This window comes from Oncorhynchus gorbuscha, linkage group LG15 (assembly GCF_021184085.1).
Source record: "Oncorhynchus gorbuscha isolate QuinsamMale2020 ecotype Even-year linkage group LG15, OgorEven_v1.0, whole genome shotgun sequence".
Lineage (NCBI taxonomy): Eukaryota > Metazoa > Chordata > Actinopteri > Salmoniformes > Salmonidae > Oncorhynchus > Oncorhynchus gorbuscha.
The window spans coordinates 11,769,418-11,796,866 of record NC_060187.1 but is presented as its reverse complement, the minus strand read 5'-3'; the positions used below and the strand labels follow the sequence as shown (position 1 = coordinate 11,796,866).

General features: G+C 46.9%; 1 protein-coding gene across 1 annotated transcript in view; it reads left to right on the top strand.

Moving 5' to 3' along the window:
* The first annotated feature begins 2,098 nt into the window (after nt 1-2,098).
* hmcn1 (hemicentin 1) overlaps nt 2,099-27,449 on the top strand; it is a 271,629-nt gene continuing 246,278 nt past the window's right edge. Inside the window, 1 exon segment of the mRNA XM_046300125.1 lies at nt 2,099-2,660. Coding sequence (XP_046156081.1) covers nt 2,396-2,660 — 265 coding nt within the window. The 5' untranslated portion in view covers nt 2,099-2,395.

The following is a 27,449-nucleotide window of genomic DNA, read 5'->3' as shown; positions in this document are numbered from 1 at the left end:
CATACAGTATAGTGGAGTCCAAATGGTTCATTATTTCCTGTCCTCAGCTCTAGATGGCGCAAGTGGAGCAAGTTGTCTAACAATGAAACAGAATCGGTATGTCACTTCCTTGCCTATTGGTTTAAATAAGAAACATTTAAGGCAATTTCTTCATTGATGCAATGTTTAAGTTAGATTGCACAGGACCTTCTTCTAATGTTCTAAGAAAGATGACAGAACACCTGTTCTACGTTCTTTAAAGGTTCCCAGAACATTTAATTAAGTTATGGGAGTTGTCTGGGATGTTGCAAGAATATTCTTGCGATATTCACATATGTTGCACAGAACATTCCCACAACAATCCCAGTGGCATTGACTCACCCAGTGATGAGGTGAGTAAGGTGAATGCACCAATTTGTAAGTCGCTCTGGATAAGAGCGTCTGCTAAATGACTTAAATGTAATGTAATGTAAATGATGAAGATGAAGCCTGGGCTACACACCGGTGATGGCCAATGTCCTTGTGCCTATACCCTAGTTCAAGATAAACCACTTTGAAAACAGGACAACGACCCTAAGCACACATCCACGACAACGCAGGAGTGGCTTCGGGACAAGGCTCTGAATGTCCTTGAGTGGCCCAGCCAGAACTCAGACTTAAACCTGATCGAACATCTCTGGAGAGACCTGAAAATATCTGTGCAGTGACGCTCCCCATCAAACCTGACAGAGTTTTAGATGATCTGCAGAGAAGAATGGGAGAAACTCCCCAGGTGTGCCAAGCTTGTAGCGTCATACCCAAGAAGACTCGAGGCTGTAATCCCTGCAAAGGTGCTTCAACAAAGTACTGAGTAAAAGGTCTGAATACTTATGTAAATATGATATTTCAGCTTTTTAATTTTTAAAAATAAATGTTCAAACATTTCTAATAACCTGTTTTTGCGTTGTCATTATGCGGTATTGTGATGTCATTATGGGGTATTGTGATGTCATTATGGGGTATTGTGATGTCATTGGGGTGTCAGGGTAGCCTCCCTCCCTGGACTAGTAACCGGAAGGTTGCACGTTCAAATCCCCGAGCTGACATGTCCCCGAGCTGTCGTTCTGCCCCTGAACAGTTAACCCACTGTTCCGAGGCCATAATTGAAAATAAGAATTTGTTCTTAACTGACTTGCCTAGTTAAATAAAGATAAAATAAAATGATGGGTTATTGTGGATTGTTGGGGGGAAAATATTCAATCAATATTAGAACAAGGCTGTAATGTAACAACATGTGGAAAAAAGTCAAGGGGTCTGAATACTTTCCTAATGACCTGAATGTGGATTATACTGTATGTCTATGGCCACAATGTAACAAGCTTTTATTTGACTTGGTATGTGTGCTTCCCAACTGGAGGCTTAGTGCATGTGATAAAACTGAATTCACATTTGTTAGATGTTATTGATCCGCTGTGGCTAAATGATGCTCTCTGCTGATGTATTTTCAATTATTCCATTTTTGGGATTTTATTTTTTCTAATTGATTTTGTCTAAATGATTGTAATTTATCAAGGGATGCTGCAGCACCTCCAGGACTCCTCCTTTCCACGGTTATTCCTGCATGAAGGGAACATGACAGTTTTTTGTAACATATTTCGAAACTATAGTCTACATTGTTAGTTCACAAAGAATCCAATGACAATGAAAACATAGTCTAATTAATGGAATACAACTTTAGTTTGGGTTATGTTATGATCGCGTTAGGGTAAATTAATATGCTGATTGTACATGTATACATACTATTGTGTTATCAATTCCATTTCATTCTGTTGGCCACAGTACTTTTTCCATGTAGGCCTACTATTTCAATATGAAACAAATGTGTTTCTCTTTGCATGTCTTGTCGCGTGTCTACTGTATAATTCAAGTATAGCCTACCGCTATGTCTTAATGCACAGGGTCCCATCCCAGGCAGGGTTCCCAAAACCCACTGCTCCAATCAGAAGGCAGCTATTCTGTAAGGAGTCAATTTGCCTTGAGCCTTTCTTCTCTTGAGAAGCTTTGAGAAGGGACTTGCAGAGTTTGGACAAGAGCTCCCGACACGGCAGCTGAGCTGAGCTCCTTCATAACTTCAGAACAAGAGTGTGAGCTCCTTCAAACTTCAGAACAAGAGTGTGAGAAGCTCAGACGGTCCAAAAGGGCGGTGGAGGTCACATTGAAGGGAGCGAGAGCATCTTTGACAGCATCTAAACTTTTCCACCGTTTTTCTCCTTTAAACAAAAGGAAGACAATATTGGCTTTTTCATCACTATCTTGTTACTGTTTTTAGCGAGCCAATGTCTCTCCCTTTACCTCAAGATTCATCCTGAGGTTCTGAGCGGAGACACAAACTATTACAACTTTGTTGGCGACAAGTCATAGACCGTTCGGTCTGAAAATGGGCATCAAGCGTGTGCCATTGTTGCTTGTGCAGGTACTTCTCCTGGTGGCTGTGTCCTCCGGGCAGGACACGGGGACCGAGGGGACAAAAGAGGAGATCCCAGAAGGAGCGTCCACCCTGGCGTTTGTCTTTGATGTCACCGGCTCCATGTACGATGATCTCGTGCAGGTTATTGAAGGGGCATCCAAGATTTTGGAGATGTCGCAGAGTAGAACAAAGAGACCCCTCTACAACTATGCATTGGTTCCTTTCCACGACCCGGGTAAGAAAAGCTGGGTTGATCTGCAATCATTAAAACATGTCATATAAATAAGAATGATTTATGATGTGTACATGAAGAACATGCTATCTCTGTCTCATCTGAATAACGCCTTTCTCTTTGCAACTGTTTGCTGTGGAATGGCACTTTGGTTAATAATATACAATATCCTTGTGCATTTCATTTACACGCTTTTGTGAACGATTTTTTTACGCAACGAAGTATTTGCAATTATCTGCGATTGTAAGTGGTACAATACAGCTGTTTTGTATGTGTACATATAGGCCTAGTCTAACCTACACGAATAGACCTGCTTTGGAACAAAAACAGACATCGTCGTCAGAAACGTGAGAAATGTAATAGTTTACCCACACTCTGGGCTCTGAATGCGTAATGTCTTCACACGTCAGCGCAGGCGGCATCGGGTCACTGTCTCCCTGTAGCCGCATACAGATGTTCAGCTCCGCATCCACTATCATTAGCATTCCGTTTGAGTTAGTGTGTTTAGGGCGATTACCTTTCAGGCACAAAATCACACTGTAATGTGGCAGCCCTACCTTATGTTTACTGTGAAAAGTGTACAAATTAGACACGGAAGAGGCCAGTGTCATGTAGTCAGAGGAATAGATGCGAGTTGACAGGGCATTGAACTCTGCACACATACTTCACACCAACTAATTGTCTATATGACATATCCATATATATTAGACACTTTTGGGGGGGATCCTAACACTGCGTGAGGTTTTATTTTCCAAAAACAGAGGGCAAAGTGTGTTAGCGTATGTTTGAGTCTGTCATTATGAGCTGTGAATAGGGAGAACCATTCACTCATCTAGCTTGTACATCGTCAACAAAAGCCGTTGTCAGTGACTTGTGTTGTGTGATGGGGGCCTTAGTGGGGGTGGGGGCTCAGTCAACAACACAGTGGCCAGCAAACAGTCCATAACGTGAGGGGCTGCTGTGAGTGCTTGGGTGAGAGCTTGTTAAAGACAGAAAGGGAGAGGAGGAAGCAAGAGAGACAGAGAGAGAGATAGTTAAAGAGAGAGAGAGACAGAGAGAGAGATAGTTAAAGAGAGAGAGAGAGAGAGAGAGAGAGAGAGAGAGAGAGAGAGAGACAGAGAGAGAGAGAGAGATAGTTAAAGAGAGACAGACAGACAGACAGACAGACAGACAGACAGACAGACAGACAGACAGACAGACAGACAGACAGACAGACAGACAGACAGACAGACAGACAGACAGACAGACAGACAGACAGACAGACAGACAGACAGACAGACAGACAGACAGACAGACAGAGAGGCAGAGAGGCAGAGAGGCAGAGAGGCAGAGAGGCAGAGAGGCAGAGAGGCAGAAAGAGAGCATTTTGTTTTCCAGACTTCTAATACACCAAACCTGGATCTGACATAGAAATTGTTTCTGGACCTTCTGTGCCAAATAGATTTTCCATCCTGCTATCCTCCTCTGAGAGCACAGGAATGTCTTTCAAGATGCACACACACAATATCTGGTTATCGTTTCAGAGCATCATCATCCTACTGTAACTAAACCAACCAACTGACAGAGAGAGAGAGAGAGAGAGAGAGAGAGAGAGAGAGAGAGAGAGAGAGAGAGAGAGAGAGAGAGAGAGAGAGAGAGAGAGAGAGAGGAGATAGAGAGAGAGAGATAGAGAGGAGAGAGAGAGATAGAGAGGTGAGAGAGAGAGAGAGAGAGAGAGAGGAAAAACAAGCGAGAGAGGAGAGAGGAGAGAGAATAGAGTTAGAGAGATAGACGAGAGAAAGAGTGAGAGAAGAGAGATAGAGAGAGAGAAAGAGGAGAGAGAGAGCGGGGATCCGTGGTGACTGAGAGCAGTATTCCAGATGTGTGTTGCTCCTATGCTTAAATCAGCATGTCAAATTCTTTAAGCATTTTTGTATAACGCCTCAATCGAGCCTCTGGGCCAAGAAAAATAAATAGTTGAAAGTGAGGTATGCACAGAATATACAAATATTCCAAATGACTGATTCAATTAGTGCGTGCCTTTGAAGAACAACTAAACCTCTGGTCCTTTTCCATACGACTGATGAAGTATCATGCAGCCATCAGGGTTGGGTACTTTTTAAATGTAATCTGTTACAATTACTAATTACCTGTCCAAAAAATGATCAGTAAATGAACTTTGGGATTACTCTCCCCTTAACAGGCATTAGAAGAAGACAAAAGGGATCTGTCAAACGCATTAGGTTTATCATCATAGTGGTCTCTGACTTGTGGTCCGACTGTTTTCAATGCTGAATTGAATATCATTGAGAAAGGTGTCATTCTGAATATTTTTCTGAATTTAAAGTAATCCAAAGTAGTCATCAGTTACTCCCCAACCCTGGATATAGGCTTGTACAGACGGTACTCTATAAGGTATAAGACAGTTGTATTGCAAAGGTTACAATAAGCCTATACTAACTAGGTTTCTAGGAATTATTTGTGGCTATTTTTGAGCACAGAGAGAGAGAGAAAGAGAGAGAGAGAGAGAGAGAGAGAGAGAGAGAGAGAGAGAGAGAGAGAGAGAGAGAGAGAGAGAGAGAGAGAGAGAGAGAGAGAGAGAGAGAGAGGGAGGGAGAGAGGGAGGGAGAGAGATTTTCCTGTCTGTGTTGTATGCTGGGGGCCTACGGGGTAGAGAGAATAAGCTCCAAAACTATTGGGAAAGTGACAATTTTGTTGTTGTTTTGGCTCTGTACTCCAGCACTTTGGATTGTAAATGATACAATGACTATGAGGTTAAAGTGCAGAGTGTCAACTTTAATTTGAAGGTATTTTCATCCATATCTGGTGAACCGTTTAGAAATTACAACACTTTTTGGACATAGTCCCCCCATTTTAGGTGACCAAAAGTTATGGGACAAATTCACTGATGTGTATTAAACTAATCAATGTTGGATGCATTTGCTGTTTGTTTTTGTTTCGGATTATTTTGTGTCCAAAATTACTGGTAAATAATGTATTGTGTCATTTTGGAGTCACTTTTCTGTAAATAAGAATAGAATATGTTTCAAAACACTTCTACATTAATGTGCATGCTACCATGATTACAGAGGACAGGAGGTTGGTGGCACCTTAATTGAGGAGGATGGGCTCGTGGTTATGAGTTGTCCTCCCCTCAGCAGCCTCCACTGTTATGGATAGTCCTGAATCGTAAATAATGATGAGTGAGAAAGTTACAGATGCATAAATATCATAACCCAAAGAAATGCAAACCCAAAGTGCTGGAGTACTGAGCAAAAACAACTAAAAATGTGTCAATGTCCCGTTGCTTTTGGAGCTGACTGTATGTCCTTCACTGCCAACACAGATGCCCACGGTGCAGCAGTATGCCTGTAAACTTATGCCCTACTTGTGTTTGACATTTCATCCCCATCCCACTGAAGAGACACAGCTTTATTTTTACAGGGTTTCTTATTCGGAAGTGGTTCCAGGTGGATGTGCATACATTTTCTCTGTTTTCCATCCTACTCGCTGATAAGGATGTGGTTCCAGGTGGATGTGCATACATTTTATCTGTTTTCCATCCTACTCGCTGATAAGGAAGTGGTTCCAGGTGGATGTGCATACATTTTCTCTGTTTTCCATCCTACTCGCTGATAAGGAAGTGGTTCCAGGTGGATGTGCATACATTTTCTCTGTTTTCCATCCTACTCGCTGATAAGGAAGTGGTTCCAGGTGGATGTGCATACATTTTCTCTGTTTTCCATCCTCTGTTGGATTCCATGTTTTCCATCCTACTCGCTGATAAGGAAGTGGTTCCAGGTAGATGTGCATACATTTTCTCTGTTTTCCATCCTACTCGCTGATAAGGAAGTGGTTCCAGGTAGATGTGCATACATTTTCTCTGTTTTCCATCCTACTCGCTGATAAGGAAGTGGTTCCAGGTGGATGTGCATACATTTTCTCTGTTTTCCATCCTACTCGCTGATAAGGAAGTGGTTCCAGGTGGATGTGCATACATTTTCTCTGTTTTCCATCCTACTCGCTGATAAGGAAGTGGTTCCAGGTAGATGTGCATACATTTTCTCTGTTTTCCATCCTACTCGCTGATAAGGAAGTGGTTCCAGGTGGATGTGCATACATTTTCTCTGTTTTCCATCCTACTCGCTGATAAGGAAGTGCCTCCTGTTTGATTTGGCTGTCTTTGAATCGGAGCCCAGAGCCCCCACTATTTACAGTGCAATCTGCCACAGTAAACATGGGACTGGAGGGTGTGTGTGTGTGGTGAGGGTGCTGAGATATTGGGGTCAGATTTGTGTGTGAAGAACACTCAGGAAGCCCCCCTTTATTCCACCCTGCAGAGAGAGAGAGAGAGAGAGAGAGAGAGAGAGAGAGAGAGAGAGAGAGAGAGAGAGAGAGAGAGAGAGAGAGAGAGAGAGAGAGAGAGAGAGAGAGAGAGAGAGAGAGAGAGAGAGACAGAGAGAGAGAGAGAGAGAGAGAGAGAGAGAGAGAGAGAGAGAGGGAGATGTTGTTTTGTGTCTTCTCACTTTTGTTTATTATCTATTTCACTTGCTTTGGCATTGTAAACACATGTTTCCCATGCCAATAAAGCCCTTTGAATTGAATTAAATTGAGAGGGAGAGAGACAGAGAGAGAGAGACACAGAGAGGGAGAGAGAGAGAGAGAGAGAGGGAGACGAGACCAGGGGGAGAGAGATAGAGTGAGAGAGAGAGAGAGGAAGCGCGAGAGAGAGAGAGAGAGAGGAAGAGAGAGAGAGAGAGAGAGAGAGAGAGAGAAAGAGAGGGCGAGAGAGAGAGCGATAGAGAGGAAGAGAGAGAGAGACAGAGAGAGAGACAGAGAGAGAGAGAAAGAGAGAGAGAGAGAGAGAGGAAGAGAACGAGAGAGACGGGACGGAGCGACAGGGAGACAGAACATACTTTTCAAGTCATTTGACTGAAGCAGAGTGGTTGTGTTTATACAGGCCTTAGGAGAGAGCTGTTTCCACTGTTAGAATGCTGTTGATACAGTACAGTGGCGGAAGGCTTGTGTCAGAGATTCATTGTAGCATTACCACTTCGACACTTCCACTCTGGCAGTGGACTCTTTCAAAACAAGGTGCCAATGAGGCTCACTTACAGTGATACGGAGGAAACATACAATAGTATACGGAACAGATACAGGACGTTCCTCTCTCTGTGTGTGAGTGTGTGAGTGTGTATTAGGTGTTGTGATGACCAGAGATCTACAGGTCTATAATGTGAACAGGGTGCTGGACCCTGTGTTTCCTGTAGGTGCTGGGCCCTGTGTTGCCTGTAGTTGGGTGCTGGACCCTGTGTTGCCTGTAGGTGCTGGGCCCTGTGTTGCCTGTAGTTGGGTGCTGGACCCTGTGTTGCCTGTAGGTGCTGGGCCCTGTGTTGCCTGTAGGTGGGTGCTGGACCCTGTGATGCCTGTAGGTGCTGGACCCTGTGTTGCCTGTGGGTGGGTGCTGGACCCTGTGTTGCTGGACCCTGTGTTTCCTGTAGTTTAGTGCTGGACCCTGTGTTGCCTGTAGTTGGTTGCTGGACCCTGTGTTTCCTGTAGTTGGGTGCTGGACCCTGTGTTTCCTGTAGTTGGGTGCTGGACCCTGTGTTTCCTGTAGTTGGGTGCTGGACCCGGTGTTTCCTGTAGTTGGGTGCTGGACCCTGTGTTTCCTGTAGTTGGGTGCTGGACCCTGTGTTTCCTGTCGTTGGGTGCTGGACCCAGTCTTTCCTGTAGTTGGGCGCTGGGCCCTGTGTTGCCTGTAGGTGGGTGCTGGACCCTGTGATGCCTGTAGGTGCTGGACCCTGTGTTGCCTGTGGGTGGGTGCTGGACCCTGTGTTGCTGAACCCTGTGTTTCCTGTAGTTGGGTGCTGGACCCTGTGTTGCCTGTAGTTGGGTGCTGGACCCTGTGTTTCCTGTAGTTGGGTGCTGGACCCTGTGTTTCCTGTCGTTGGGTGCTGGACCCAGTCTTTCCTGTAGTTGGGCGCTGGGCCCTGTGTTGCCTGTAGGTGGGTGCTGGACCCTGTGATGCCTGTAGGTGCTGGACCCTGTGTTGCCTGTGGGTGGGTGCTGGACCCTGTGTTGCTGAACCCTGTGTTTCCTGTAGTTGGGTGCTGGACACTGTGTTGCCTGTAGTTGGGTTCTGGACCCTGTGTTTCCTGTAGTTGGGTGCTGGACCCTGTGTTTCCTGTAGTTGGGTGCTGGACCCTGTGTTTCCTGTAGTTGGGTGCTGGATCCAGTCTTTCCTGTAGTTGGGTGCTGGACCCTGTGTTGCCTGTAGTTGGGTGCCGGAGCCTGTGTTTCCTGTAGTTGGGTGCTGGACCCTGTGTTTCCTGTAGTTGGGTGCTGGACCCTGTGTTTCCTGTAGTTGGGTGCTGGGCCCTGTGTTTCCTGTAGTTGGGTGCTGGACCCAGTCTTTCCTGTAGTTGGGTGCTGGACCCAGTCTTTCCTGTAGTTGGGTGCTGGACCCTGTGTTTTCTGTAGTTGGGTGCTGGACCATGTGTTTCCTGTAGTTGGGTGCCGGACCCTGTGTTTCCTGTAGTTGGGTGCTGAACCCTGTGTTTCCTGTAGTTGGGTGCTGGACCCTGTGTTGCCTGTAGTTGGGTGCTGGACCCTGTGTTTCCTGTAGTTGGGTGCTGGGCCCTGTGTTTCCTGTAGTTGGGTGCTGGACCCAGTCTTTCCTGTAGTTGGGTGCTGGACCCAGTCTTTCCTGTAGTTGGGTGCTGGACCCTGTGTTTCCTGTAGTTGGGTGCTGGACCATGTGTTTCCTGTAGTTGGGTGCCGGACCCTGTGTTTCCTGTAGTTGGGTGCTGGACCCTGTGTTTCCTGTAGTTGGGTGCTGGACCCCGTGTTTCCTGTAGTTGGGTGCTGGACCCTGTGTTTCCTGTAGTTGGATGCTGGACTCTGTGTTTCCTGTAGTTGGGTGCTGGACCCTGTGTTTCCTGTAGTTGGGTGCTGGACCCTGTGTTTCCTGTAGTTGGGTGCTGGACCCTGTGTTTCCTGTAGTTGGGTGCTGGACCCTGTGATTCCTGTAGTTGGGTGCTGGACCCTGTGATTCCTGTAGTTGGGTGCTGGACCCTGTGTTTCCTGTAGTTGGGTGCTGGACCCTGTGTTTCCTGTAGTTGGGTGCTGGAGCCTGTGTTTCCTGTAGTTGGGTGCTGGAGCCTGTGTTTCCTGTAGTTGGGTGCTGGACCCTGTGTTTCCTGTAGTTGGGTGCTGGATCCTGTGTTTCCTGTAGTTGGGTGCTGGACCCTGTGTTTCCTGTAGTTGGGTGCTGGACCCTGTGTTTCCTGTAGTTGGGTGCTGGACTGCTGCTCGGATGCTGCCAGCTGGTGGTGGAATCATCAGAGAGGTGATGATGGTGTAGATGAAAGAGCATCAGCTGGTGCTGGGGACTCCTTTGTAAAGTAGTTTCCATCCCCTTTTTCTCCTCTCACAATTTTTTCTTCTCCTTTTTCTTTGTTGGAGTGGCATCATTTTCTGTCTGAAAACCGCCCGTGTGAGATTACAAGCGTCTATGCATGTTGCTGGACAGAGTCAATAATGATGCCACTAAGCAGGAATTCAGAGGTGAGGGGTTGGAGGGGGTTTGAGGTTGAAAGTGGTAGTGAGGCAGTCGAGGAGGAGTGTGGCAGGGGACAGTTCACCTCTCCTGTTTCATCTTTGTAACGACCTGCCTGGAATATGAAAATAGCCTTTCATTTTTAGGAGTGCTTGACTCGTGCACATTTTTTCTCTATACATCAGGAGTTGTGAGAGCAATAGTTTAAAACTCCACTTAGCGTCTTTGTAGTTTTCCTACAGGGTTTTCCCCTGGGCTTTCATCTGGGAAAGTTTAGAATACCTCAGGCTTGTTTGGAAGCACTTCTAAAGAACACCTCCATTTGTGTTACTGTTTCAGCAGTTTGTAGACCAAGAGCTGTAGTTTAGGTAGGTTTACACTGGTCTAAGTTTAATGTCACATTGGAACATCATGCAGACTTGTTGTGTTTTCTACATAAACCAGCCATGTCTCCATCCTCACGGTCTCTGTGTTTTCTCCTGCAACCTGGGCTGTATACTCTCTGGCTGTGTCCCAAATCACACCATATTCCGTAGTGCACTACTTTTGACCAACGCACTTCATAGGTTATACGGTTCCATTTGGGACATAGCCTCTGTCTCATCTGGAGCTTCTGAGAGTTGGTCTGTCCTGATTGTGACCTGGCGGGTAATTCCATTCTCTGTCTTTCTGTGCTCTCTGCTTTGTAATGATTGGATAATGGGATATCATCTGACCTCTGGTGACCGGTGCAGATTTGTGATGTCACAGCCTCCCTCATGTCACTGTCTGTGTGAAAGAAGGCCTGGACTTGATACGGTGGTGCCAGCCGAGTGGAGTAACTGGGTCTAGGATGGAGGGATGGGAGTCGGGGGGGTGGGGGGGGGGTGGGGGGGATGTATCCATGTCTGGCAGTGATTTTCAAGTTTCTTGTAGAGGGAGAAAATAGAGATCAAATAGGTGGAGACATTTAGCTACACAATGATGCTCTGCTTACAGGGAGGTTGATTATTACAGGTTGAACAGGCTTACTGGACCCAACATTGGAAAATAATTTCCAGTCCAAGTTCCATCCATTTTAGCCATTTCCAGCCACTTTCAGCCATGCTAATCTTTAGGTTAATAGTAGTGAGGTTTTGTTGTAACCCAAATGGCCTGCCGTCTTAAGGCGTCCTGCTTCCCAGCCGGAACAGTTCGGGAGAGTTTATGCATATATTGTGACAAAACATTTTTGGGATGATATTTTGGACACCAGTGTGGGTTTTTCCGGCTGTTGCGGGCACACACATTTTTTTCTGGAGTCAAGCCAACAACAACAACAGCAGCAAGCAGGACTCACACGATATTCTCCTAACACCCCACAGGGCAGACATCCCAATCATTCGCAAAAAGAAGCGACAGAGAGGACGAAGAGCCGGATGCCTCGTCCAGACCCGCAGAAGACAACTAGGAAAGCTGCCGTTACCGTCAATATTACTCGCCAACGTGCAATCATTGGACAATAAACTAGACGAGGTACGGTCACGAATATCCTACCAACGGGACATAAAAACTGTAATATCCTATGCTTCACGGAATCGTGGCTGAATGATGACATGGATATTCAGCTAGAAGGATACACGCTGCACCGGCAAGATAGAACAGCACAAGTCGTAAGATGAGGGGGGTGGTCTGTGCATATTTGTAAACAACAGCTGGTGCACGAAATCTAAGGAAGTCTCAAGATTTTGCTCGCCTGAAGTTGAGTATACTGTGATAAACTGCAGGCCACAGTACTTGCCTAGAGAGTTCTCAGCTATATTTTTCATGGCTGTTTATTTACCACCACAGACGGATGCTGGCACTAAGACCTCACTCAGTCAGCTGTATAAGGAAATAAGCAAACAGGAAACCACTTACCCAGAGGCGGCGCTCCTAGTGGCCGGAGACTTTAATGCAGGGAAACTTAAATCAGTTCTACCAAATTTCCATCAACATGTTAAATGTGCAACCATAGGGAAAACAATTCTAGATCACCTGTACTCCACACACAGAGACACGTACAAAGCTCTCCCTCGCCATCCATTTGGTAAATCCGACCACAACTCTATCCTCCTGATTCCTGCTTAAAGCAGGAAGCACCAGTGACTCGGGTCAAACAAACTAGAACAAACTGGAACATGTTCCGGGATTCTTCCGATGGCATTGAGGAGTACACCACATCAGTTACTGGCTTTATCAATAAGTACATCGAGGACGTCGTCCCCACAGTGACTGTACGTACATACCCCAACCAGAAGCCATGGATTACAGGCAACATCCGCACTGAGCTAAAGGATAGAGCTGCCACTTTCAAGGTGCGGGACTCGAACCAAGATGCTTACAAAAAAATCCCGCTATGCCCTGCGACGAACCATCAAACAGGCAAAGTGTCAATACAGTTGTAAGATTGAATCATACTACACCGGCTCCGATGCTTGTTGGATGTGGCAGGGCTTGCAAACTATAACAGACTACAAAGGGAAGCACAGTGACACGAGCCTATCAGACGAGCTAAATCACTTCTATGCTCGCTTCGAGGCAAGCAACACTGAGGCATGCATGAGAGCATCAGCTGTTCCAGACGACTGTGTGATCACACTCTCCGTAGTCAACATGAGTAAGACATTTAAACAGGTCAACATACACAAGGCTGAGGGGCCAAACGGATTACCAGGACGTGTGCTCCGGGCATGTGCTGACCAACTGGCAGGTGTCTTCACTGACATTTTCAACATGTCCCTGATTAAGTCTGTAATACCAACATGCTTCATGCAGACCAACATAGTCCCTGTGCCCAAGAACACAAAGGCAATCTGCCTAAATGACTACAGACCCGTAGCACTCACGTCCGTAGCCATTAAGTGCTTTGAAAGGCTGGTAATGGCTCACATCAACACCATTATCCCAGAAATCCTAGACCCACTCCAATTTGCATACCGCCTAAACAGATCCACAGATGATGCAATCGCATAGTACCCTCAAAGCTCATCAAAAAGCTAAGGGTCCTGGGACTAAACACCTCCCTCTACAACTGTATCCTGGACTTCCTGACGGGCCGCCCCCAGGTGGTGAGGGTAGGTAGCAACACATCTGCCACTCTGATCCTCAACACTGGAGCTCCCCAGGGGTGCATGCTCAGTCCCCTCCTGTACTCCCTGTTCACCCACGACTGCATGGCCAGGCACGACTCCAACACCATCATTAAGTTTGCTGACGACACAACAGTGGTAGGCCTAATCACCGACAACGACGAGACAGCCTATAGGGAGGAGGTCAGAGACCTGGCCGGGTGGTGCCAGAATAACAACCTATCCCTCAATGTAACCAAGACTAAGGAGATGATTGTGGACTACAGGAAAAGGAGCACTGAGCACGTCCCCATTCTCATCAACGGGGCTGCAGGTTGAGAGCTTCAAATTCCTTGGTGTCCACATCAACAACAAACTAGATTGGTCCAAACACACCAAGACAGTCGTGAAGAGGGCACGACAAAGCCTATTCCCCCTCAGGAAGCTAAAAAGATTTGGCATGGGTCCTGAGATCCTCAAAAGGTTCTACAGCTGCAACATCGAGAGTTGCATTACTGCCTGGTACAGCAATTGCTTGGCCTCCGACCGCAAGGCACTTCAGAGGGTAGTGCTTACGGGCCAGTACATTACTTGGACAAAGCTGCTTGCCATCCAGGACCTCTACACCAGGCGGTATCAGAGGAAGGCCCTGAAAATTGTTAAAGACCCCAGCCACCCCAGTCATAGACTGTTCTCTCTACTACCGCATGGCAAGCGGTACCGGAGTGCCACGTCTAGGACAAAAAGGATCTTAACAGTTTTTACCCCCAAGCCATAAGACTCCTGAACTGGTTACCCGGACTATTTGCATTGTGTTCCCAACCCGTCTTTTACGCTGCTGCTAATCTCTGTCTATCTTATATATCAATTGGGCCGACCAACCAGTGCTCCCGCACATTGGTTTGTGCTCCCGCACAAAATCTACAAAAAAAGCAGAATAATCATAAACCCATGAAAGATAGTAGCTGTAGTTTCACCTCATTGCTCCTTGATCAACTTCCTCTTGGTTCAGTGTTCACCTTTTCCTGTTCCTGTCAACGAGTTAATCCAGATGCACCCAAACAGCTGTATTGATGTGTTACTTAGATGTGACAAGGTGAGTTTAAAAGTGAGCCTTTGAACGTGACGTCAGAGGAATCCAACCCTCGAACTCTGCCTTCTTTTGACGAAACATGAATTGTGTTGCATAAAGGCATGTTTTGCTGCTTGTCTGAGGGCTGTGAGGTCAGTTGTGTTAACTAACTGTCTTGGCATGCCTACACTGCTGAAAAAAACCTGTATACACCAGACCGTTGTGTTTTGGAAACGTTGATGCTGTTACGCTGGTGACCACCTTATACTGGTAGGCTGGTGATGCTGTTATGCTCGTGACCAGTTTATGCTGGTAGGCTGGTGATGCTGTTATGCTCGTGACCAGTTTATGCTGGTAGGCTGGTGATGCTGTTATGCTCGTGACCAGTTTATGCTGGTAGGCTGGTGATGCTGTTATGCTCGTGACCAGTTTATGCTGGTAGGCTGGTGATGCTGTTATGCTCGTGACCAGTTTATGCTGGTAGGCTGGTGATGCTGTTATGCTCGTGACCAGTTTATGCTGGTAGGCTGGTGATGCTGTTATGCTCGTGACCAGTTTATGCTGGTAGGCTGGTGATGCTGTTATGCTCGTGACCAGTTTATGCTGGTAGGCTGGTGATGCTGTTATGCTCGTGACCAGTTTATGCTGGTAGGCTGGTGATGCTGTTATGCTCGTGACCAGTTTATGCTGGTAGGCTGGTGATGCTGTTATGCTCGTGACCAGTTTATGCTGGTATGCTAGTGATGCTGTTATGCTCGTGACCAGTTTATGCTGGTAGGCTGGTGATGCTGTTATGCTCGTGACCAGTTTATGCTGGTATGCTGGTGATGCTGTTATGCTCGTGACCAGTTTATGCTGGTAGGCTGGTGATGCTGTTATGCTCGTGACCAGTTTATGCTGGTAGGCTGGTGATGCTGTTATGCTCGTGACCAGTTTATACTGGTAGGCTGGTGATGCTGTTATGCTCGTGACCAGTTTATGCTGGTAGGCTGGTGATGCTGTTATGCTCGTGACCAGTTTATGCTGGTAGGCTGGTGATGCTGTTATGCTCATGACCAGTTTATGCTGGTAGGCTGGTGATGCTGTTATGCTCGTGACCAGTTTATGCTGGTAGGCTGGTGATGCTGTTATGCTCGTGACCAGTTTATGCTGGTAGGCTGGTGATGCTGTTATGCTCGTGACCAGTTTATGCTGGTAGGCTGGTGATGCTGTTATGCTCGTGACCAGTTTATGCTGGTAGGCTGGTGATGCTGTTATGCTCGTGACCAGTTTATGCTGGTAGGCTGGTGATGCTGTTATGCTCGTGACCAGTTTATGCTGGTAGGCTGGTGATGCTGTTATGCTCGTGACCAGTTTATGCTGGTAGGCTGGTGATGCTGTTATGCTCGTGACCAGTTTATGCTGGTAGGCTGGTGATGCTGTTATGCTCGTGACCAGTTTATGCTGGTATGCTGGTGATGCTGTTATGCTCGTGACCAGTTTATGCTGGTAGGCTGGTGATGCTGTTATGCTCGTGACCAGTTTATGCTGGTAGGCTGGTGATGCTGTTATGCTCGTGACCAGTTTATGCTGGTAGGCTGGTGATGCTGTTATGCTCGTGACCAGTTTATGCTGGTATGCTAGTGATGCTGTTATGCTCGTGACCAGTTTATGCTGGTATGTTAGTGATGCTGATATGCTCGTGACCAGTTTATGCTGGTATGCTAGTGATGCTGATATGCTCGTGACCAGTTTATGCTGGTATGCTAGTGATGCTGGTATGCTGGTGACCAGCATACCAGCATTTGTTGATCACCAGCAAAACCAGTGTTAATTATTTAAGACAATAGAATACAGAAATCATAAGGCCTTACTTTGAGGGCCTAGTTTTCCCTAATACAGTGGCCACATCAGGCCTGCAAGTCACATTATGCTGGCTTGTAAAGTGATATTTAATTCCTATTGAAATCCAGCCAGATAGTGGGGATGTCCAACAATTTGAACTTGTATTCACCCTCAATCTTCATTGAAAAGGACTGCCAGGGTTAGAAAGATGAATAAATAAGACTACCTAAACCACCTAAACAGTAAGGGGTGCAACAAGTCCAACTAAGATTGGATTAGTTTAGGAAAATGTATGTTATTTATCTTTGTGTAGCATAAGATTTATGAATCAATCAAAAACACAGATATTAAAACAAACTGTAGAATTGCAACTGAGCATGCTGAGAAATATAATGATGGGCGTGGTTAGATAGGGAGATAGATAGATGTGCGCTGAGAGTCGGGAAGCAAGTTCAGGGAGCGTATCATTTAATAAACAAATGAACAAAGCAAGAAACACGAACAGCGCACAAACATGAAACAGAAACAATGACACCTGGGGAAGGAACCAAAGGGAGTGACATATATAGGGCAGGTAATCAATGAGGTGATGGAGTCCAGGTGAGTGTCATAATGCATAATGCATAATGTCATGTGTGTAACGATGGTGACAGGTGTGCGCCATAACGAGCAGCCTGGTGACCTAGAGGCCGGGGAGAGAGCATACGTGACAGTATCCCCTCCTCAGCGCGGGAGCCTGATGAGCCGGCTGAGACCTCCCCAGGTTGCCTTGGTCGAGGCACGGGAGCCTCTCGAGCCAGCTGAGGCATGGGAGCCTCTCGAGCTAGCTGAGGCATGGGAGCCTCTCGAGCCAGCTGAGGCATGGGAGCCTATCGATCCAGCTGAGGCATGGGAGCCTATCGATCCAGCTGAGGCATGGGAGCCTATCGAGACAGCTGAGGCAAGCTGAGGCACGGGAACCTCTCGAGCCAGCTGAGGCATGGGAGCCTATCGAGCCAGCTGAGGCTACGGAAGCCTGTCAATCCAGCTGAGGCATGAGAGCCTCTCGAGCCAGCTGAGGCAACGGAAGCCTGTCAATCCAGCTGAGGCATGGGAGCCTCTCGAGCCAGCTGAGGCATGGGAGCCTATTGAGCCAGCTGAGGCATGGGAGCCTCTCGAGCCAGCTGAAGCATGGGAGCCTCTCGAGCCAGCTGAGGCATGGGAGCCTCTCGAGCCAGCTGAGGCATGGGAGCCTATTGAGCCAGCTGAGGCATGGGAGCCTCTCGAGCCAGCTGAGGCATGGGAGCCTGGGAGCCTCTCGAGCCAGCTGAGGCATGACCAGCTACTGAGCCAGCCTAACTAGCTAGACCAGCATGGACCAGCTTGAAATTTATGCTGGACTAATCGGTTTTTTCCCCAGCAGGGTGAACAACTCAGTCAGTGAGGTTGCAGAACCACACTGCACTGTATTCTGTCTGATGACCCTAGATAGGAGAGTCATTGCTACAGGAAGGATGACTGTTATATCGTCTCCCTGTTGGAAAATGGATGAATGATTAAAGAATTGAATGAATTGTAGCATGTATTCTCTGTTCTAGGCCATCCCCTCAGACCTTGGCAGTGCCACAGAATGAGAAGAGACATCTAGCTGCCAAGCACTGTGGTACTCAACTCAACCCCTAGGCAGGTAGCCTAGTGGTTAGAGTTTTGGGCCAGTAACTGAAAGGTTGCTGTATTGAATCTCCGAGCTGACAATGTATAAATCTGTTGTTCTGCCCCTGAACAAGGCAGTCAACCCCCTGAACAAGGCAGTCAACCCACTGTTCCCCGGTAGGCCTTCATTGTAAATAAGAATTTGTTTTTAACAGACTTGCCTAGTTAAATAAAAAATAATAATTTAAATCCTGTTGCATGCAGAGATCCGTAATAACGGGCAAGGACCCCTGGATGAACACACTAACCCTATCAGAACTTTCCAAACTCAGCTTTTTAACAGTCAAATTAGAACCTATTACACTAAAAGATCGTCTAGACGCTCGTTATTAGGGAAAAGGTTATTTACACACGATTTTGGTACAGATTAATTTTATTATATCGTGTTTTAAATCATAGTTTGGATCCAGTCTGGAAAGCTCATTTGGAGGATATTAGATATACTCTCTGTCCGTGCCAAAGGCTAATGATCATTCCCATGGTTTGGGATGACGCGACATCAGGTTTGTTTTTCCCAGAAGCACATTTTTCCCTCTACCTTGTAAGCCATTCATGTACAGTACAATTGAATGAAAACATGTCTAAGGCTTCAGTGAGTCCGTAATGCTGGCAGTGTGCAGTGTGCAGAATGACATGTACCTGGTAAAGGAATGGTGGTGCGGTTGCTTTCTCCCCTCTTGGCAGGCAACCAGGCAATGGATGCTAGGGGGGGGGGGGGGTAACGTAGGTGAGTGGGGGGTAATGTAGGTGAGTGGGGGAGGCAATGTAGGTGAGGGGATAATATAGTTAGTGTGGGGATGTAGATGAGAGGGGGTAATGTAGGTGAGAAGGGGGTAATGTAGGTGAGGGGGTAATGTATGTGAGAGGGGTAATGTAGATTAGTGGGGGAAATGTAGATGAGAGGGGGGTAATGTAGATTAGAATGGGGGTAATGTAGGTGAGTGGGGGGTAATGTAGGAGGGTGGGGTGAGGTAATGTAGGTGGGGTGGGTAATGTAGAAGAGCGGGGGGAGGTAATGTAGGTTAGTGGGGGGAATGTAGGTGAGATGGGGTAATGTAGGTGAGTGGGTGGAGGTAATGTAGATGAGGGGGTAATGTAGATTGATGGGGGAATGTAGATGAGAGGGGGGTAATGGGCTGGTCTGGGGTGGTCTGGTCTGGGGTGGTTTGGTCTGGGGTGGTTTTGTCTGGGGTGGGCTGGTCTGGCCAGGGCTGGGCTGGGGTGGTCTGGGGTGGTCTGGGGTGGTCTGGGGTGGTCTGGCCTGGGGTGGGCTGCGGTGGTCTGGGCTGGAGTGGTCTGGTCTGGGGTGGTTTGGTCTTGGGTGGTCTGGCCTGGCCTGGGTTGGGGTTGGCAGGGGGGGTTGAGCTCGGGTGGTGACTGTTGGCGAGTTGTGTGTTGAGTTGGGGGTGGTGGTGCATGTGAGCACATATCAACGAATTGGCGCGAGCACTAGCAAAGTCTGCAGCACCCGTCATCAACCTACTAGAAATTGAAGTCAACTGTCTACAGTTTGCTGATGATCTGGTTGTTCTGTCACCAACCAAGGAGGACCTACAGCAGCACCTAGATATTCTGCACAGATTCTGTCCCCAACCAAGGAGGACCTACAGCAGCACCTAGATATTCTGCACAGATTCTGTCACCAACCAAGGAGGACCTACAGCAGCACCTAGATATTCTGCACAGATTCTGTCACCAACCAAGGAGGACCTACAGCAGCACCTAGATATTCTGCACAGATTCTGTCACCAACCAAGGAGGACCTACAGCAGCACCTAGATATTCTGCACAGATTCTGTCCCCAACCAAGGAGAGCCTACAGCAGCACCTAGATATTCTGCACAGATTCTGTCCCCAACCAAGGAGGACCTACAGCAGCACCTATATATTCTGCACAGATTATGTCCCCAACCAAGGAGGACCTACAGCAGCACCTAGATATTCTGCACAGATTCTGCCAGACCTGGGCCCTGACAGTAAATCTCAGTAAGACCAAAATAATGGTGTTCCAAAAAAAGTCCAGTCGCTGTAACGTCGTTCTTCGTTTGTGGAAAGAGAGTCGGAACGAAATGCAGCGTGGTAGTTACTCATGACTTTAATGAATGAAGAGCGATACATGAAATAACTATACAAAATACAAAACAACAAACGGAACGTGAAACCTAATTACAGCCTATCTGGTGAAACTACACAGAGACAGGAACAATCACCCACGAAATACACAGTGAAACCCAGGCTACCTAAATACGGTTCCCAATCAGAGACAACGAGAATCACCTGACTCTGATTGAGAACCGCCTCAGGCAGCCAAGCCTATACAACACCCCTAATCAGCCGCGATCCCAAATACTACAAACCCCAATACGAAAATACAATAACATAAACCCATGTCACACCCTGGTCTGACCAAATATATAACGAAAACACAAAATACAATGACCAAGGCGTGACAGTCGCCAGGACCACAAATACAAATTCCATATAGACACTGTTGCTCTAGAGCACACAAAAAAGCTGTGAACGATCTGAGAGACAAGGCAAGAAGGGCATTCTATGCCATCAAAAGGAACATAAAATTCAACATACCAATTAGGATCTGGCTAAAAATACTTGAATCAGTCATAGAGCCCATTGCCCTTTATGGTTGTGAGGTCTGGGGTCCGCTCACCAACCAAGATTTCACAAAATGGGACAAACACCAAATTGAGACTCTGCACGCAGAATTCTGCAAAAATATCCTCTGTGTGCAACGTAGAACACCAAATAATGCATGCAGAGCAGAATTATGCCGATACCCACTAATTATCAACATCCAGAAAAGAGACGTTAAATTCTACAACCACCTAAAAGGAAGTGATTCCCAAATCTTCCACAACAAAGCCATCACCTACAGACCGATGAACCTGGAGAAGAGTCCCCTAAGCAAGCTGGTCCTGGGGCTCTGTTCACAAACACACCCCACAGAGCCCCAGGACAGCAGCACAATTAGACCCAACCAAATCATGAGAAAACAAAAAGATAATTACTTGACACATTGGAAAGAATGAACAAAAAACAGACCAAACTAGAATGCTATTTTGCCCTAAACAGAGAGTACACAATGGCAGAATACCTGACCACTATGACTGACCCAAACTTAAGTAAAGCTTTGACTATGTACAGACTCAGTGAGCATATCCTTGCTATTGAGAAAAGCTGCCGTAGGCAGACCTGGCTCTCAAGAGAAGACAGGCTATGTGCACACTGCACATAAAATGAGGTGGAAACTGAGCTGCACTTCCTAACCTCCTGCCCAATGTATGACCATATTAGAGAGACATATTTCCCTCAGATTACACAGATCAACAAAGAATTTGAAAACCCAATTTTGATAAACTTTCCACTGGGTGAAATTCCACAGTATGCCATCACAGTAGCAAGATTTGTGACCTGTTGCCACAAGAAAAGGGCAACCAGTGAAGAACAAACACAACCCATATTTGTGCTTATTTATTTTCCCTTGTGTACTTTAACCATTTGTACATTGTTACAACACTGTAAATATATGTATAATATGACATTTGTAATGTCTTTATTGTTTTGAAACTTCTGTATGTGTAATGTTTACTGTTAATTTTTATTTTTTATTTCACTTTTGTATATTATCTACCTCATTGACAGAGCCAGAAATAGAGAGAGAGAGAGAGAGAGAGAGATACAGACAGACAGACAGACAGACAGACAGACAGACAGACAGACAGACAGACAGACAGACAGACAGACAGACAGACAGACAGACAGACAGACAGACAGACAGACAGACAGACAGACAGACAGACAGACAGACAGACAGACAGACAGACAGACAGACAGACAGACAGAGGGAGAGAGGGAGAGAGAGAGAGAGAGGGACAGAGACATAGAGAGACAGAGACAGAGACAGAGAGATGGAGAGATTGAGAGAGAGAGAGACAGAGAGAGAGAGAGAGAGAGAGACAGAGAGAGGGAGAGGGAGAGAGAGAGAGAGAGAGAGAGAGAGAGATGGAGAGAGAGACAGAGGGAGACAGAGGGAGACAGAGAGAGAGAGAGAGAGAGAGAGAGAGAGAGAGAGAGAGAGAGAGAGAGAGAGAGAGAGAGAGAGAGAGAGAGAGAGAGAGAGAGACAGAGAGAGACAGAGAGAGGCAGAGAGAGACAGAGAGAGAGACAGAGAGAGAGAGAGAGACAGAGAGAGAGAGAGACAGAGAGAGGGAGAGAGAGAGACATGGAGAGAGAGAGACAGAGACAGAGACATAGACAGAGAGAGGGACAGAGAGACTGAAAGCAGCAATCATTCAGCTGGCCTCTCACATTTTTCCAAAGCTGTCTCTCTGTCCGGGAGTCTGTCCGTCCAGGAAGTGACGGGACTCCCCAGTCTATAATGGCTCTCATCTGCCATCCTCTCCCACAGCGTTTACCTTCCCTTCCTTTCCTTTCCCTTCCCTGCCCCAAACCAAACCAAGCCAGGGTAAGCATGCAGGAGTCCCACCATCAATCACTAAAGGTCAGGGGTCAGGCGTCATCCCAGACAGAGGTGTCAATCAGGTAACCTCTGAGGAATATCACAACCCCACAACACTTCCTCACTCTCCTGCACTGCTTTAGGAACACCCGACCAAGGCCCTGACTTATCTGACAGAAAGTACCAGAATGTACTCATTGTGTATAGACGTTTATACCTATAGACATTCAACATTTTATTCAGTGCACAAAAACACATGCACAGATTCCTCCCACACGCATATAAACATGCAATATCATGCATAGGCACACGCTGCAAGCACATGCATACTTCTTGCATATATTATGACTTGTGGAAATGTGGAACCCATTTTGACTTTGCCTTGTGGAACCCATGCTAACACAGCATGGCAAAAGTAAATGACCACAAAGCAGGCCTTCAAATCAAATCAAATAAAAATGTATTGGTCACATACACAGATTTGCAGATGTGATCGCAGGTGCATCGAAATGCTTATGTTTCTAGATCCAAAAGTTCAGCGTTATCTAGCAACACAATAACAATAAACACATTATCTCAAAAGTTAAAAAATATTAGAAATATCAGAATGAGCAATGAGTCCGGAATATGAATATACATATAGATGGTGTGTATAGACCGTGCAGACAGTGTAGAAATAGAACACACTAAACCTGTATATATTACTTACTTCCTCATGTTCTTCTCTTCTACGTTGTTGTTTTTAGTACTACTGATATTGATTACTGTATTGTTGGGAAAGAGCTTGCAAAAAAAAAGCAGTGCACGTGACAATAAAACGTTACATTTTAAAAGGTGTGTACAGCAGTAGTTACAGTTGAAGTTGGAAGTTTACATACCTTAGGTTGGAGTCATTAAAACTCGCTTTTCAACCACTCCACACATTTCTTGTTAACAAACTATAGTTTTGGCAACTCGGTTAGGACATCTACTTTGTGAATTACGCAAGTAATTTTTCCAACAATTGTTTACAGACGGATTATTTCACTTATAATTCACTGTATCACAATTCCAGTGGGTCAGAAGTTTACATACATTAAGTTGACTGTGCCTTTAAACAGCTTGGAAAATTCCAGAAAATGACTGGCTTTAAAAGCTTCTGATTGGCTAATTGACATAATTTGAGTCCATTGGATGTATTTCAAGGCCTACCTCCAAACTCAGTGCCTCTTTGCTTGACATCATAGGACAATTAAAGGAAATCAGCCAAGACCTCAGAAAAACAATTGTGGACCTCCACAAGTCTGGTTCATCCTTGGGAGCAATTTCCAAATGCCTGAAGGTACCATGTTCATCTGTACATACAATAGTATGCAAGTATAAACACCATGGGACCACGCAGCCGTCATACCGCTCAGGAGGGAGACGCATTCTGTCTCCTAGAGATGAAAGTACTTTGGTGAGAAAAGTGCAAATCAATCCCAGAAAAACAGCAAAGGACCCTGTTAAGCTGCTGGAGGAAACAGGTACAAAACTATCTATATCCACAGTAAAACAAGTTGTATATCGACATAACCCGAAAGGCCAGTCAGCAAGGAAGAAGCCACTGCTCCAAAACTGCCATAAGAAAGCCAGACTACTGTTTGCAACTGCACATGAGGACAAAGATCGTCGTTTTTGGAGAAATGTCCTCTGGTCTGATGAATCAAAAATATAACTGTTCTTAATTTGTTTTTAACCTTTATTTAACTAGGCAAGTCAGTTAAGAACAAATTATTATTTACAATGACGGCCTACCCCGGCCAAACCCGGACGACGCTGGGCCAATTGTACGCCGCCCTATGGGACTCCCAATCACGGCCGGATGTGATGCAGTCTGGATTCAAACCAGGTACTGCAGTGATACCTCTTGCACTGGGATGCAGCGTCTTAGACCACTGCGCCACTTGGCCATAATGACCATCATTATGTTTGGAGGAAAAAGGGGGAGGATTGCAAGCCGAAGAACACCATCCCAACTGTGAAGCACCGGGGTGGCAGCATCATGTTGTGGGGGTGCTTTGCTGCAGGATGGACTGCTGCACTTCACAAAATAGATGGCATCATGAGGCAGGTAATTATTATGTGGATATATTGAAGCAACATCTCAAGACATCAGTCAGGAAGTTAAAGGTTGGTCGCAAATGGGTCTTTCAAATGGACAATGACCCCAAGCATACTTCCAAAGTTGTGGCAAAATGGCTTAAGGACAACAAAGTCAAGTTATTGGAGTGGCCATCACAAAGCCCTGACCTCAATCCCATAGAACATTTGTGGGCTGAACTGGAAAAGCATGTGTGAGCAAGGAGGCCTACAAACCTGACTCAGTTACACCAGCTCTGTCATGAGGAATGGGCCAAAATTCCCCCAACTTATTGTGGGAAGCTTGTGGAAAGATACCCAAAACGTTTGACCCAAGTTAAATCATTTAAAGGCAATGCTACCAAATACTAATTGAGTGTATGTAAACTTCTGACCCACTGGGAATGTGATGGAAGAAATAAAAGCTGAAATAAATAATTCTCTCTACTATCATTCTGACATTTCACATTCTTAAAATAAAGTGGTGAGCCTAACTGACCTAAGACAGGGGATTTTTTTACTATGATTATATGTCAGGAATTGTGGAAAAACGGAGTTTAAATGTATTTGGCTAAGGTGTATGTAAACTTCCAACTTCAACTGTATATAGGATGAGACATGACTAGAATACAGTATGTAAACATTATTAAATTGACCAGTGTTCAATGTCTCTATATACATGGGGCAGCAGTCTCTAAGGTGCAGGATAGAGTACCAGGCACCAGCCGCCTAGTGCCAGTGTCTCAGGTGCAAGGTAGAGTACCAGGCGGTGGTCGGCTAGTGACAGTGTCTCAGGTGCAGGGTAGAGTACCAGGCGTTGGCCGGCTAGTGACAGTGTCTCAGGTGTAGGGCAGAGTACCAGGCGGTGGTCGGCTAGTGACAGTGTCTCAGGTGCAGGGCAGAGTACCAGGCGGTGGCCGGCTAGTGACAGTGTCTAAGGTGCAGGGCAGAGTACCAGGTGGTGGCCGGCTAGTGACAGTGTCTAAGGTGCAGGGCAGAGTACCAGGCGGTGGCCGGCTAGTGACAGTGTCTAAGGTGCAGGGCAGAGTACCAGGCGGTGGCCGGCTAGTGACAGTGTCTAAGGTGCAGGGCAGAGTACCAGGCGGTGGCCGGCTAGTGACAGTGTCTAAGGTGCAGGGCAGAGTACCAGGCGGTGGCCGGCTAGTGACAGTGTCTAAGGTGCAGGGCAGAGTACCAGGCGGTGGCCGGCTAGTGACAGTGTCTAAGGTGCAGGGCAGAGTACCAGGCGGTGGCCGGCTAGTGACAGTGTCTAAGGTGCAGGGCAGAGTATCAATCGATGGTCAGCTAGTGACAGGGTCTAAGGTGGAGAGTAGAGTACCAGGCGGTGGTCAGTTAGTGACAGTGTCTAAGGTGCAGGGCAGAGTATCAATCGATGGTCATCTAGTGACAGTGTCTAAGGGGCAGAGTATCAATCGATGGTCATCTAGTGACAGTGTCTAAGGGGCAGAGTATCAATCGATGGTCAGTTAGTGACAGTGTCTAAGGTGGAGAGTAGAGTACCAGGCGGTGGTCAGTTAGTGACAGTGTCTAAGGGGCAGAGTATCAATCGATGGTCAGTTAGTGACAGTGTCTAAGGGGCAGAGTATCAATCGATGGTCAGTTAGTGACAGTGTCTAAGGTGGAGAGTAGAGTACCAGGCGGTGGTCAGTTAGTGACAGTGTCTAAGGGGCAGAGTATCAATCGATGGTCAGTTAGTGACAGTGTCTAAGGGGCAGAGTATCAATCGATGGTCAGTTAGTGACAGTGTCTAAGGTGGAGAGTAGAGTACCAGGCGGTGGTCAGTTAGTGACAGTGTCTAAGGGGCAGAGTATCAATCGATGGTCAGCTAGTGACAGTGTCTAAGGTGGAGAGTAGAGTACCAGGCGGTGGTCTGCTAGTGCCAGTGTCTAAGGTGCAGGGTAGAGTAGCGGGTGGTGGTCGGCTAGTGACAGTGTCTAAGGGGCAGAGTATCAGGCGGTGGTCGGCTAGTGACAGTGTCTAAGGGGCAGGGTAGAGTACCGGGTGGTGGTCGGCTAGTGACAGTGTCTAAGGTGGAGAGTAGAGTACCAGGCGGTGGTCTGCTAGTGCCAGTGTCTAAGGTGCAGGGTAGAGTACCGGGTGGTGGTCGGCTAGTGACAGTGTCTAAGGTGGAGAGTAGAGTACCAGGCGGTGGTCTGCTAGTGCCAGTGTCTAAGGTGCAGGGTAGAGTACCGGGTGGTGGTCGGCTAGTGACAGTGTTTAAGGTGCAGAGTAGAGTACCAGGCGGTGGTCGGCTAGTGACGGTGTCTAAGGGGCAGAGTACCAGGCGGTGGTCGGCTAGTGACAGTATCTAAGGGGCAGAGTAGAGTACCAGGCGATGGTCGGCTAGTGACAGTGTCTAAGCTGCTGGGTAGAGTACCGGGCGGTGGTCGGCTAGTGACAGTGTCTAAGCTGCAGGGTAGAGTACATTTACATTACATTTAAGTAATTTAGCAGACGCTCTTATCCAGAGCGACTTACAAATTGGTGCATTCACCTTATGACATCCAGTGGAACAGTCACTTTACAATAGTGCATCTAAATCTTAAGGGGGGGTGAGTGGGATTACTTATCCTATCCTAGGTATTCCTTAAAGAGGTGGGGTTTCAGGTGTCTCCGGAAGGTGGTGATTGACTCCGCTGTCCTGGCGTCGTGAGGGAGTTTGTTCCACCATTGGGGGGCCAGAGCAGCGAACAGTTTTGACTGGGCTGAGCGGGAGCTGTACTTCCTCAGTGGTAGGGAGGCGAGCAGGCCAGAGGTGGATGAACGCAGTGCCCTTGTTTGGGTGTAGTGCCTGATCAGAGCCTGGAGGTACTGAGGTGCCGTTCCCCTCACAGCTCCGGAGGCAAGCACCATGGTCTTGTAGCGGATGCGAGCTTCAACTGGAAGCCAGTGGAGAGAACGGAGGAGCGGGGTGACGTGAGAGAACTTGGGAAGGTTGAACACCAGACGGTGTCGGCTTGTGACAGTGTCTAAGGTGCAGAGCAGAGTACCAGGCAGTGGC